Source organism: Leucoraja erinacea, chromosome 30, assembly GCF_028641065.1.
Source record: "Leucoraja erinacea ecotype New England chromosome 30, Leri_hhj_1, whole genome shotgun sequence".
Taxonomy (NCBI): domain Eukaryota; kingdom Metazoa; phylum Chordata; class Chondrichthyes; order Rajiformes; family Rajidae; genus Leucoraja; species Leucoraja erinaceus.
The window spans coordinates 2,840,522-2,854,985 of record NC_073406.1 but is presented as its reverse complement, the minus strand read 5'-3'; the positions used below and the strand labels follow the sequence as shown (position 1 = coordinate 2,854,985).

At 42.3% G+C, this 14,464-nt stretch overlaps 1 protein-coding gene across 3 annotated transcripts in view; it reads right to left on the bottom strand.

Annotated features, from left to right (window-relative positions):
• Positions 1–388: 388 nt before the first annotated feature.
• Positions 389–14,464, bottom strand: part of LOC129711470 (uncharacterized) — a 66,154-nt gene continuing 52,078 nt past the window's right edge. The window contains exons 23-30 of one of the 3 annotated variants that reach the window (XM_055659090.1): positions 13,454–13,575; positions 11,509–11,650; positions 9,755–9,891; positions 8,342–8,428; positions 7,535–7,634; positions 5,463–5,575; positions 1,929–3,696; positions 389–1,806 (exon numbers count right to left, since the gene is read on the bottom strand). In XM_055659090.1, the coding sequence (XP_055515065.1) occupies positions 3,486–3,696; positions 5,463–5,575; positions 7,535–7,634; positions 8,342–8,428; positions 9,755–9,891; positions 11,509–11,650; positions 13,454–13,575 (912 nt within the window). In that variant the 3' untranslated portion in view covers positions 389–1,806; positions 1,929–3,485. Of the gene's footprint in view, positions 1,807–1,827; positions 3,697–5,462; positions 5,576–7,520; positions 7,635–8,341; positions 8,429–9,754; positions 9,892–11,508; positions 11,651–13,453; positions 13,576–14,464 lie in introns of those variants that run through there. The other 2 variants (XM_055659091.1, XM_055659093.1) reach the window with 2 other exon arrangements.

The window sequence follows — 14,464 nt, the reverse complement described above, 5'->3', positions numbered from 1 at the left end:
CCTTCTATACTTAGCTTTTGTTTTCTAAATAAAACTTCATCAGCCAAGGCTTCTTCTAATTATAGCAATTTTTTTATCTAGAAAATCTAACTGAACATTTTTGATATTTTATTGTTCTGTTCATTCAGACCAATCACCCTGTCATGCCTTCTATCCACTCCCTTTAACTAGGCCTAGTAACCTACAAACCCGCAAGAATTGTATATGTTTCTATCAGATCCCCACTTCTAAATTCCAGTGAATATAAGCCCAGTCGATCTATTCTTTCATTATATGTCAGACACTTTAAATGATCAAAGAACCTGGGCTTTGGAAGTGAAATAAACCGGCACATTATAATAAATGTAAGAGGCATCGTATACATTATATAAATACCTGTGAAAGTGCATTCGGAATTCAATTCTAACCAGTTTAATAAGAAAATAGAAAAAAAAACAACGGTGAAGTGTTTGCACATTCATCTTCTAACATTAATTTCAAAATTAAATTCAAAATTTATAATTTTTCAAAATAAGTTTACTCTCCTATTTATTTGCATCCTGCTTTGTGAATCTAGATATAAATCAGAAAAGAAACTGAATCCCAATTACATCTCAAAAAGGTTTCTTTCTGTCTAAAAATAGCCCAAATAAAAATGAAATATACATTACAAAACCCAGAGCAGTGAAATCTAGGATGTTGCCACTCAAACCCCAATCCTCTTGAACTTTTCTATCGATCTTCAATTATTTATGTAACTGCCGTTGTTTATGAATGTTCATATGGTCTGATTTTTAAAATATTAATATCTTTTCTGACCAGGCACATTACCCTAATTGGTATCAAATGTTTCAACTTTAGGTAACTCACTAGTTTGTTCTTTCTACATCAGAACTGGCTACTTCTGCCGTCAGTAATCTGTGCGTCTGGTCAGTTTTTCTCTCCCCGGCACAAAAAAGCGCAAACGGCTTTGAACTGCCACATTAACACAATTGTTTTTTTCCGATCGGAATTAATATTTGCGTTCAATCCATCCTCCTCCCATCTTCTCCACAATTGAAAACCAACCTCTTTTCTTTTTCCTGGGGTCTCAGTGTAGAAATGCCAAATCTATTTGCCTTTCCGCAGGTGCTTACCGACCTGCCTCATGTGCCCCGCATTTTCTATTTTGATTTCATGCCTCTTATTTACTTGGTTGAAGTGTTACAGGTCAACACTTACGTTCACACTAGAGATAGTGTCTTACCCAGAAGTTTGATGACAGACTTGTGAACCTCCACTGATTCAAAGCCAAAAGCAAATCCAAACAAAGTGATGTGAAGGATTTGAAGGCTGATGGCGTGATCCATTTCGATGATGGTCTACGACAGTTCCTGAATTACTTTGTGTTTGTTGTAACCTCTGTTGGCATCTTTAAAGAACCCCAGGTCCTGTACTCACCACATCCTAGCAGACATCTCCTTCTCCATCTCCGGCAGAAATAGTTGACAATGAAGCTACTTTAAGTCCTTCTGCTATCTAGATCTAGGTAAATGCTGAAATCAGGACTGGTAAAGAAATTTCACAGCATGTTTACTGCGAGCTGCCTTAACTTTAGATCACCTACAGGTAAAATGTGGATTGGATAGGAAGGAGCAGAAAGCACTAGCGAGGATGACTGGTCTAAACTCAGCTGACGAACCACGTCATCAGTTCCCGTGTAAGCTGGGTCACTCGATTACAAGGAAAGAAGATTGCAAATATCGGAACATAATGGAACAGATCAAGATAACAGTGAATTGTAGATAGACACAAAAAGCTTGAGTAACTCAGCGAGTCAGGCAGCATCTCTAGAGAAAAGGAGTAGGTGACGTTTCGGGTCGAGTCTCTTCTTCAAGGATCTCGACCCAAATCGTCACCTGTTCCTTTTCTCCAGAGATGCTGCCTGACCTGCTGAGTTACTCCAGCACTTTGTGCCTATCTTCAATGTAAACCAGCATCTGCAGTTCCTTCCTACACAAAGGATTGTAGATCCCAGGTTGGCAAGCTTCCTCAATGCAATTGTGGAAACTGACTCTCAGCATTAGTAAGAGATCAACTGAAATATAAAGGAGTCATTTATCCTTGCGTGGACAAGATGACAAAAAGTGAATCGAATCTGGATTCATGGCGGATAGTTGGAGTGTTGCTTTAATACCCAACTACTAAATTAAGAGTTCCAATCTCACATTGTTTGCTCCATTTATTTTAAGTTACGTTTTTCTCCTTTTCATTCAGAAATTCCTGCATTGCCAACACCAGTGTCTGAGTGGAGGCCTACTCTGTGTCCTCTGGCCCCGCCGCTCCTGTTCCCGTGTGATAGCTCGGAGACAGGGCTGAGAAAGAGTCTCGGCTGACTCTTCCCCACAGACCTTCCGTGCTGTCCTTTGGGGGGGGAGTTTGGAAAGTGCCCCACTGCCACCACTTCTCTTCCCACAGCCAAAGGCACAGCTGAGGTGGGAACTTAATCTGAAGGTACAGCCGTCAACCTGCATTACAACCTGCCGACCTCTTTAACTGGCAGGCTAAACATGCCACAGCTTTTTAAATAATTTCACTGTCTGTGATTGCTGGTAATCGCTGCAAACGTGGAAAAGGCAGTGATTTCAGGGGGAAAACACCAGCCAGTTATCAGACAGTGTTTGTCCCCAGCATTCCTGCATCTTGTGGCAGCGGTTGGGATTTAAGTAAGAAATTACCCGACACAGTTTAAGAGGGTCCATCAGAAGTTTGTTTCCAGTGGAATTATTTTGCTTCACTTGATCATCTTGACCCCCCTCTCACGGTTTATGCACCAAGCCATCAGGTGCTTTGTCTATTCAATTAAAAATCTCAGGAGAAAGCAGTGCAAGGAGGTGTTCGGTTCAGTAGACTCAACGCAGAGTTTTATCATCTGATCACCAGGACTACTTTCTAATGCTAATGCTGTTGTCTAAACTGAGGAAATATATACTGATATGAAATTAGCTTACAAGTACCACTGCAGAACTCGGCACAAATAATGAATTTAAATTACATCCTGACAAAACTAATTACTCGTACAAGAGAGCACTTTCTTTGCATTGTTCATGAGGGGAGCCAGCACCAAAGTTCATTTATACACTGGGGAAGGACTGGACACAATTAGTACTACAGAACCGTGGCGTTTCACAGGCCCAGCCTGTACCCTTGACATTTGAAACACTGGAACTAATCCAGTGTTCGTGTGCTTGTAAGTGCAATAGCTGGATAGACAGACGCCAGGGCAGGTATTTCAACCAATCTATCACTACTCATCCAGAGAAAGATGTGTTAATATTCCTGTTAGGCAACGTGACAAAGACAACGGCATGTTGAATCAGTATGTCCCTGTCTCCGTTACCAGAATTACTTTAACTCCAGATAGAACCACCTTGTGGATCATCCAGCCTTCAAAGTTCTTTTGAGTAGCACAGTCAGGATCCACTTCAATCGCACTCAGATCTACTTCTGTCTCAGTCACTGCCAGATCACACATTGTCATTGCCTAGGAATCGGCTCTCCTCCTGGTCTCTGAACCGCGAACAGCTCGACAGATTCATGTAGTCCGTAGTATCTGACTGGTACATCCGCGATGGGGTATATGTGGATTTGGGAGCATCGGTATAATCCATTGATTTGCTACGTCGATAGAGGTCCAAACAGCCAGGATTGTTACTACCACTTGGTGATGATGTGTCACTGGAAAAGAAACAACAAAAATAATTGAAACCATTTGTCGAAACCGATTTATCACCTTTAATGTAAAGAAGGTCTCAGGACTCAATACAGAGATATTTTAAAAAATGGAAGCCAATGGCAGCAAAAATGGTAGAGCTGCTGCCTTACAGCGTCAGAGACCTGGGTTTGATCCTGACTATGGATCCTATCTGTATAGAGTTTGTACGTTATTTCAATGTTTTTTAAACGTTGTGGCAGTACTTGCCTCAACTACCTCCTCTGGGAATTTGTTCCACATTACTATCACCCTTTGTGTAAAAAACATTGCTCCTCAGGCTCCTATTAAATCCTTCTCCCCTCCCCCATGTCTTGATTCTTGTTTCCCCCTACTCTGGGTAAAAGACTCTGTGTATCTACCCGCTCTATTCCTCTCATTGTACATATAAATCACCCCTCACCCTCCTGCACTCCAAGGAACAGGGTTCTAGCCTGCTCAACCTCTCCCTGTAGCTTTGGCTCTCGAGTCCTGGCAACATCCTCGTAAATCTTCTCTGTACCCTTTCCAGCTTTCCTATAACAGGGTGACCAAAACTGAACACAATACTCCAAGGTAGACAAAAATGCTGGAGAAACTCAGCAGGTGAGACAGCATCTATGGAGCGAAGGAATAGGTAACGTTTCGGGTCGAGACCCTTCTTCGACTCTCCTTCACTCCATAGATGCTGCCTCACCCGCTGAGTTTCTCCAGCATTTTTGTCTACCTTGGGGTTTTGTGTTCAGTTTTGGTTCGATTTTTTAGTTACCTTCGATTTGTCCAGCATCTGCAGTTTCTTCTTAAACAATACTCCAAGTTGTACAACTGTAACATGACCTCCCAACTACTATCCTCAATACTCTATAACTAATGAAGGCCGATGGGCCAAAAGTGTGAGTGTGTGGAGAGTGTGTGGAGAGGGTCAACACCTTCCGGTTTCTCGGCGTCCATATCGCTGCTGATATCTCCTGGACGGACAACACGACGGCGGTCATCAAGAAGGCTCAGCAGCGGCTGCACTTCCTGATGGTCCTCAGGAAGCACAACCTGGACTCTAACCTGCTGCTGACCTTCTACCGCTCGTCCATCGAGAGCCTGCTGACATACTGCATTACAGCATGGTATGGCAGCTGCACCATGGCAGACAGGGAGAGGCTTCAGAGGGTAACCAGGACAGCGCAGAGGATCATTGGTTGCCCTCTCCCCTCCCTGATGGACATCTACACCTCCCGCTGCCTTAGCAGGGCAAAGAAGATCATCAAAGACAGCTCCCATCCTGCGTTTGGACTCTTCGACCTGCTGCCCTCTGGAAGGCGCTATAGGTGCATCAAATCCAGGACAAACAGACTCAGGAATAGCTGCTTCCCGAGAATTATATCTACCATAAATTCAAATCCACACATGCACTGACTACACCGCCCAACACGGACTTCCATCTGTATATATGTATATATGTATGTAGCGCCGTAGAATTTGTGCACCTATTCCCCCCCCCCCATCTCCCTTCTGTTTTGTTTTTTCTGTTTCTTGTTTTTTGTGTAAAATTGTATGTATGCACTGAGTACGAGCAGCTTTCAGTTTCACTGTACATGTATAGTGACAATAAATGGCATATCATATCATATCAAAAGCCTTCTTGACCACCAACTCTACCTGCGATGCCACTTTCACAAGAACTATGTACCAGCAATGTGGCCATTAGGATGGGATGGAAACTAACAGTTGAAAGGATATTTATATTTATTTGTAGTACCGTGTTGCAGATAGGAAGTTGCCATTTGTTGCAGCAGCGTCACTGTATAGAAACTTGCACGGATCCTCGGCGAAGGAAACGGATAAACTGTCATGATGCAACTTGCCAGGCTCCTGTCAACAAAGTACAGAAAAATGAAAAGCTCGTGACAAGAGTGAAAGTGGCTACGAAGTGCTGCTCTCGCAATAAGATTAAGCATATTAGCATCCTACGATCAGCATCAATATGTTTGAGTTTAAGCTGGAGTTTAGTTTATTGTCACGTGTACCGAGGTACTGTGAAAAGCTTTTGTTGCGTGCTAACCAGTCAGCGGAAAGACAAGACATGATTACGATCGAGCCGTCCACAGATACACGATAAAGGGAATGATGTGAATAATGTTTAGTGGAAGATAAAGCCAGTAAAGTCCGAACAAAGATAGTCCCTGGGTCTCCAATGAGGTAGATAGTGGTTCAGGACTGATCTCTAGATGCTGGGAGGATGGTCCAGTTGCCTTATGCCTGGGAATAAACTGGCCCTGAGTGATGTCACACTTCTGTACCTCTTGCCCGATGGGAGAGGGGAGAAGAGGGAGTCACCGGGGTGAGACTGGTCCTTGATTATGCTGCTGGCCTTGCCGAGGCAGCGTGAGGTGTAGATGGAGTCAATGGAAGGGAGGTTGGTTTGTGTGATGGTCTGGGCTGCGTCCACAATTCTCTGCAATCTTGCGGTCTTGGACGGAGCTGTTCCCAAACCGTGATGCATCCCGATAAAATGCTTTCCATGGCGCATCTGTAGACGTTGGTGAGAGTTGTTGGGGACATGCGGAACTTCCTAAGCTTTCTAAGGACTGCCATCATTTATTCATACTATCAATGCTATCACTAGCTAGCGCGGCATGCAACTGTTTTTCAATGAGTCCAGTGCCATGCATATGTCTTTTCTTAATCAATTTCAATTGAGATCAGTAGTAATGAAATAGCCTTTATATATTTTATACAGGGTGGGATGTTAATTGTATGATTGGTGAAGATGATGAGTTGCTGCTCAGCCATGGATAACGAGATCGCTTGGGAAAAGAAGGCAAGGGGATATATCCAGTGTATTAATGATACAGTTGGCCATTGTTTGCTCTGTTAGTTTAGTTTAGTTTATTGTCTCATGTACCAAGGTACAGTGAAAAGCTTTTGTTGTGTGCTAACCAGTCAAGGGAAAGACATGATTACAATTGAGCCGTCCACAGTGTACAGACACATGATAAATGGAATAACGTTTAGCGCAAGATAAAGTCCAGTGCAGTAGTCGAGGGAGGGTCTCCAATGAGGTGGACAGTAGCCCAGGACTGCTCTCTAGTTGATGGTAGGATGGTTCAATTGCCTTAGTGGCAACTCCAGTTATGCAAGCTCAGAGATATCAGTAATTACTGTATCACAATTCTCAGAACCAGGTGAAAAGTTGGTACATGAGATTTAAATCAGATTATCTGACGATCTGTTGCATTTTTCACAGCTAATTCATAAATATTTTACTATCAGGAATTATACAACATACTGTCCGGGGTCTATTTTATGACAATATAATGTATAATGGTAGGTAGACAAAAAAGCAGGAGAAACTGCAGGTGAGGCAGCATCTATGGAGCGAAGGAATAGACGACTCTCAGTCTGAAGAAGGGTCTCGACCCGAAACGTCACCCATTCCTTTTCTCCAGAGATGCTGCCTGTCCCGCTGAGTCACTCCAGCATTGTTGTGTCTATCTTCGGTTTAAACCAGCATCTGCAGTGATTTCCAACCAAAGTGGTCATCTGTGTTTAGAACTGTAAAGGATGGACAAGGTCTTCAATTAATATTTCTCCTCTGTTTTTACCGTGGAGAAATACATGAAGACTAAGGTATTTGAGAAAGTTAATGGCGGTGCTTTGAGAATAGTCCATATTACAGTCTGGTGCTGGATGTCCTAAAACCTATGAAGCTAGATAAATCCCTTGGATCTGATCAGGTACATCCAAGGACACTGTGAAAAGCTGGAAGGAACAAAATAAAATGGTTGGATAATGCAAGGAGCACTATCCAGCTTACTCTGTATAATGTACCGTCTTATTCATTCTCAGAGTGTTCTCCAATGAATCAAGCCGGTCACTCAATTTCACTGTCTCCTCTTGAAGTTGTTTGTTCTCTTCTGAACAGTTCATCCTAAAAGGATGTGAAAGGCATTCAGTCAACATCAGGCAAATTATCACGGCAAACAAGTTTAGAAATCCATCCCGTCTTTATATCCACCAACATAGAGGCAACAGGCCACATGCTATTTTACTGCGTCTCCCAGGTAAACACACTGATCAAGGCATAAACTGGAGCCCTCCTGGACCAAATACACAAGCTATTCAATGCAACATCTTTGTGTACATTGGCATCTAATAATGGAATCTCAACAATTATGAGCTGCATGCATCAAGCTCTGTGCTCTTTGCTCATAACCGCATGATGCGGAGAGGACGTTTCCACTAGTGGGAGAGTCTAGGACCAGAGGTCACAGCCTCAGCATCAAAGGACGTCCCTTTAGGAAGGAGATGAGGAGGAATTTCTTTAGTCAGAGGGTGGTGGATCTGTGCAATTCATTGTCACAGAAGGCTCTGGGGGCCAAGTCAATGGATAACTTTAAGGCAGAGATAGATTCTTGATTGGTACAGGTATCGGGTTATGGGGAGAAGGCAGAATGGGGTTGAGCGGGGAAAGATTGAATGGTGGAGTAGTCGTGATGGGCCGAATGGCCTAATCCTGCTCCTATCATTTATCAACTTATCAATTTTCCACAATTGACAGAAAACATTTTGATATGAACTCATTGCTTCCCGTTCCTGTTTGATCACATTGTCCCCTAAACAACTTCAAGCACTGACCTGGATGTTGTTTTTTGGGATTTCTTTTGAGATTTGTCGCAGTTTCTTGTTGGTGACGACGATGTGTGCGTATTAGAGTTGGAAGATCTGGCGGGGAGTGGAAAAAATAAAAAATTAACGTGAAAAAACATAAAAATATCGTGGGCATTTCTTAACTACAGGTACTTGTGTATTCAACTGTGGAATTCTTTACCCAAATCCCTGTCAAGATGAGAATATAATGTTGGCAGACAAAAATGCTGGAGAAACTCAGTGGGTGAGGCAGCATCTATGGAGCGAAGGAAAAAGGCAAAGAGTCGAACAATCTCCACTATAGGAAATAGGCAACGTTTCGGGCCGAAACCCGGAAGGGTTTCGGCCCGAAACGTTGCCTATTTCCTTCACTCCATAGATGCTGCTGCACCCGCTGAGTTTCTCCAGCATTTTTGTCTACCTTCAATTTTCCAGCATCCGCAGTTCCTTCTTAAACATATAATGTTGGCATGGTTTTTGATGTCAAATATTTTTTGGTTACATGTCAGTGAAGTGCCTTTGTATATTTTACCACATGAAATGTGCCATAAAAATGTTTGTTGTCCGACAGATACGTTAAATATTTGTGTCTTCTAAAAGAAGCACTGCTGCAATTGTATCGGGTGCTTTGAGTGGGATTGGTATAATATTGTCATGTTCGCCTAGATACTGCGACAAACTTGTATACTAACCAGGCATCACAGTACGCACAATTACACTCCAACTATACACAGGTACAACAAAGATCGTGCATGAGTACAAGAGGTCTTTCAATAAAGAGTGCAGAATATAGTGTTAAAGCTACAGAGAAAGTGCAGTTAAAAATAAAAAGTGCAAGGTCTACAATGAGGTAGACTGGAAGATGTGGGTTACACCCTTAGTTTATGAGCGGTCAGTTTAAGAGTCTGATAGCAGCGGGGAAGATGCTGTTCCTGAATATGGTGGTACACATTTTCAAGATGGAAGGTCGGGGGTGTAAATGGTCCTTGATTATATTGGCTACTTTCCTGAGGCAACATGAAGTGCAGATGGAGAATGTCTCATTTAAAAATAAACCTAAGATATGATTTGCAATGCAATTGTGAAAGATGTATTTTGAATAATACCACAGCCTACTTCCACCTACCCCGTGGAGTAGCAATGTTTAAGTTCATGCCGTGAATCCCCCCTGACCTGGCAATTATTATGGCTGGAATGGGCTAATGCAAGAAATATCCTTGTTCACTCTGGTGGAATTATAAAGTAATTTAAGATTTAAAATGTGGCCTGGTAATGAGGTACTAATCTAGCCTCCTTCACATCCTGTGCTGCTTTATGGTCTCCTGGTGTGAATAATTCCCCCCGTGTTGAATTAAAAGGCAAACCTATAAAAACAAGCATGTTATACAACAGTGTGTGTACCTGTGCTTCACGTTACAGGCGGGTGGGCTGCTGTTCCGTGTGGAATTATCCTGCTCATTTAACTGTTGTAGAAGTTCTCTCTTTTCAACAAGGAGCAGGTCATTTTCATAAGTAACCTTCATGTTCCAGGCATGTTCCTGTAGGTGGGTGGCAAGAGGCAATACGAACATGATGATGTGTGGCAAGTAGTGTCAGTGAGAGAACGGCAGAGAGAGAGGGCTGAGAGTTCTCGGGCTGCACCTTCACATATTCATTGACAAAATCCATTGCCAAAAAGAGCTAATTGCAGGGTGAATGGCAGACAGGGACAGGTGGTCTTCGGGGATCAGAGGGACAAGGAGACGTGGCAGGATGTGAGAATCACACCATGTACACTACCAACGGAGGAAGGAGTATCACGGGCCGAATAAAACAACAATTACACCCGTTCTCCAAACTTTCTCTCATCAACTGTCCCCATACTTCCCCCTTCACATACACATGTACATACAAATTCAAACAAACACACACAAAACAAAGACACCACTCAAACGCAATAACAACATCATTGTTGCTCTTTTAACAAAGCAAATATTGATTGATATAACAGACATTGGGTGAAGGGGCTGAGTCTCTTCCTCGCCCTGCAAGAACTCCAGCCTCGACCCGAAACGTCACCCATTCCTTCTCTCCAGAGATGCTGCCTGACCCGCTGAGTTACTCCAGCATTTTGTGTCTGCCTTTGATTTAAACCAGCATCTGCAGTTCTTTCCTACACAGAACTCCAATCATTCTGCTCCTTTCTGAGTGTCTACCCAGATGGTGCCTTTAACATGCCTTCCTTTATCCTGATCTGGGACAGTCCCTTCACCAACGTTGTCAGGTGCCACAACACATCTCCTCTAATGACTGCAGTTCACCCTCTCTTTTACTCTCCAGTAGCTCAGAAAAAAAGGATAACGTTCCCCATGTCGTCAGCTTCCACCCTACCAACCTCAGAATTCCATATTGCTTCCATATTTCCTTAGGAGGTCGATTTGGTGATTGAGTCAATGTGGCTTGCACATCTGCACTAATTTTCCCTGTAACCCATACTCGCTACATTCCCATCAACTCTCCCGGATTTAGTTTAATTTAGTTTAGAGATACAGCATGGAAACAGGCCCTTCGGCACCGATCCCCTGCACACTAACACACTAACACACTAGGGACAATTTACAGCTGTACCAAGCCAATGAACCTACAAACCTGTACGTCATTAGCGTGTGGGAAGAGACTGAAGATCTCGGAGCAAACCCATGTGGTCACGGGGAGAACGTACAAACTCCGTACAGACAGCACCCGCAGTCGGGATTGAACCCGGGTCATTGGCACTGTCAGGCAGCAACTCTGCTGCTGCGCCACCATGCCACCCATTCACCTACACAATCGGGACATTTTACAATGGCCTGTTAACCTACCATCCCACCCTCCTCTGGGATGTCGGGGAAAAAGCCAGGAATTCCACATGATTGCAGGAGAATGTGCTAAATCTACAGGGAGATCAGGACCCAGTTGACTGCAGCCAGGAGGCAGCATCTCCACTGGTTATGCCACTGTGCTGTTCATTTGACCAGAAATGTAAACATTGTCCCCAGTGAGTGTAGGATAGTGTTAATATGCAGGGATTGCTGGTCGGCATGGACCCGGTGGGATGAAGGGCCTGTTTCCGTGCTGTATCTCTAAACTGAACAAAACATTTTCTGTTTTGGTTTGTGTATAAATATCAGATTCACCTTATCCATCAGGTTTTTCATCAATTTGACCTCTGTTTCCAGATGTTTTATTTTCCCATCTCGCAGCATCACTTCACGGATAAAGATCTCTTTAGCTTTGCGCAGTTTCTGTTTGTGCCTCACTTGTTTCTCATCATAGGTTCTGACAAGAAAGAAAACAACATTTCCAATTTATTTCTGCTCTGCTGGCCTTCACAGGTCGGGGCATCAAGTACAAGAATCGGGAAGTCATGATGTAGGCTTTCTAAAATTAGAAATGTATAGAACTTTAGTTCGGCTGCATCTGAAGTATTGTGTAGGTTCAAGTTGCCCTATATATATATATATATGTGTGTGTGTGTGTGTGTGTGTGTGTGTGTGTGTGTGTGTGTGTGTGTGGTGTGTATATATATATATATATATATATATATATATATATATATATATATATATATATATATATATATATATATATCACACACACACACACATCATATATAATATATATCAATATATATGTTATATGATAAACATATATATATATATCATATATATTATATGATAACTCATTATATACACTACCACACACTGATAAAGATATATATATATATATATATATATATATATATATATATATGTCATATATATATATATATATATACCTATATATATACACACACACATATATATATATACACACATATATATATATATACATACACACATATATATATATATATATATATATATATATATATAAATATATATATATATATATATATATATAGTAAATCACTTCTGCACTTTGCATATATATTATCAAATTCTGGAGGGCTCAGCTTTATGGTGAGAGGGGCAAAGTTTAAAGGAGATGGTGGGGACCAGTTTTATTTATTTTTTACACACAGAGGGGTGGTGAGTACCTCGACCAGGGGTGATGGTGGAGGCAGATGTGATAGTGTCGTTTCAGGGAATTTTGGATCGGCCTTTAGGCCTATCCAAGGATATGCAGGGAATGAAGGGATATGGATCATGTGCAGGCAGGTTAGAGTTAGTCTTGGCATCATGTACAGCACGGACATTGTGGGCTGAAGGGCCTGTTCCCGTGCTGTATGATTCTATGTTCTATTTGCGATTTTCATGTCTTCAGGTGTCCCAAAGTATTTTACAATCAATTTAGTCACTGGCAAAAATATATACACACCCCAGTAATCAATTATCACACAGGCAGCCCCAATGAGATAATCACCAGGTGACATTTAAAGTGCTCTTGGCTGAGGAGTAGGTTCTTGCCCAAAATTCTCACAGACTCCCATCTGATCAAATAATATGGGGCACAACAGACATTGTACACGTAGAACGGTACAGCACAGGAATAGGCCCAGGAACTCATGACAAGTTAAACTGGTCACCTCCGCCTACACATAACCCATATCACTCCATTCCCAGCATATCCATGTGCCTACCTAACAACCTCTTCAATGCCACTATTCCACGATACTAGAATAACGATGCCTTCGCACTTCTTTTGCTTTCTGTCATTGGGGATGGACATCTCATTTTCAAAATGGGTGCAAGCAAATCAGCAATACTTTCATAGGTACACAAAAATGCTGGAGAAACTCAGCGGGTGCAGCAGCATCTATGGAGCGAAGGAAATAGGCAACGTTTCGGGACGAAACCCAAAGGAAATAGGCAACGTTTCGGGTCGAAACCCAAAGGGTTTCGACCCGAAACGCTGCCTATTTCCTCCGCTCCACAGATGCTGCTGCACCCGCTGAGTTCCTCCAGCACTTTTGTCTACTTACGATTTTCCAGCATCTGCAGTTCCTTCTTAAACAGCAATACTTTCACCTTCAGTTATCCAGACTGGGCAGTGGGAACGACTGAAAAAGTGGCAAAGCTGCGACGCATTTCTTTACGGTTCCTGTTCACAGGCTTCCCACCCCATCGCCCATTCACTTGCCTGATTTGCGTATCCAATTGATGAAGAATATTCTGCATTTCTTCCTTCAGCTTGTCTATTTCTAGTTTGCGCGCGCACAGATCATCGGCCGACTTCTTGTTCGCCTTTTGCAGACATTGATTCTACGTGGAAAATTATTCCCCATTAAAATTTGCAAATGCTTGATCATCACGCACAGTTTAACAGCTTAACAGTCTACCCATTCATTTGTCGTGGATTATTGTTGTGACAGGCTGATGTTTGCATATGCTCACTGGCAGTGACTGGGGAGGGATCTCATTTTTCTTTTATTGTTGTTGGCTTGTTATATGTTAGCATAACTTGTTTTTTTTATTTATTCTTTCCGTACACTCTACCTGTAACAAATAGACAACTTTGCACTTTGTTATGTCCTGAAAACTAGGTAAAAAAAGATCTTGATTTAAAAAATTTTGAAATAACAAATATCACAAAGAGAAACTTGCCACATGCTAAAAAATAAACCAAAACAATAACTTTGCATTATATAAAAAGGACGGCACAGTGGCACAGCAGAATTGCTTTGCCTCTGCAACTGTTACCATATAAAGCCGAGAGCTTCATTCTCCATTCTGTATCTTTCCCTTTGCTCTACCTATTGTGCTCAGATTTGGCTTGCTTATATTTATGTGTGCTATTATCTGATTTAATTGGCTAGCATGTACAACAAAGCTGTTCACTGTAACCATGTGACAAATAATACATCTGAAACTAACCCGGCCTCAGCCCTCGAGCCTAGGCCTTCAGGGATTTTAGCTTGGAGACTTTTGACATTAATATGTATGTTGAGTGGCCATCATGCATATTCCCATCCTTTATATGGAGGACCTGAATGATAGGCACAAGGAATTGCAGAACACAGGGTCTGAAGAAGGGTTTCGGCCAGAAACTACAGACTAACTGAATCAACTACGCATAGTCCTGGTGCAGTTAGTTGGATTTGTGTTTAAGAAGTAACTGCAGATGCTGGAAAATCGAAGGTAGACAAAAGTG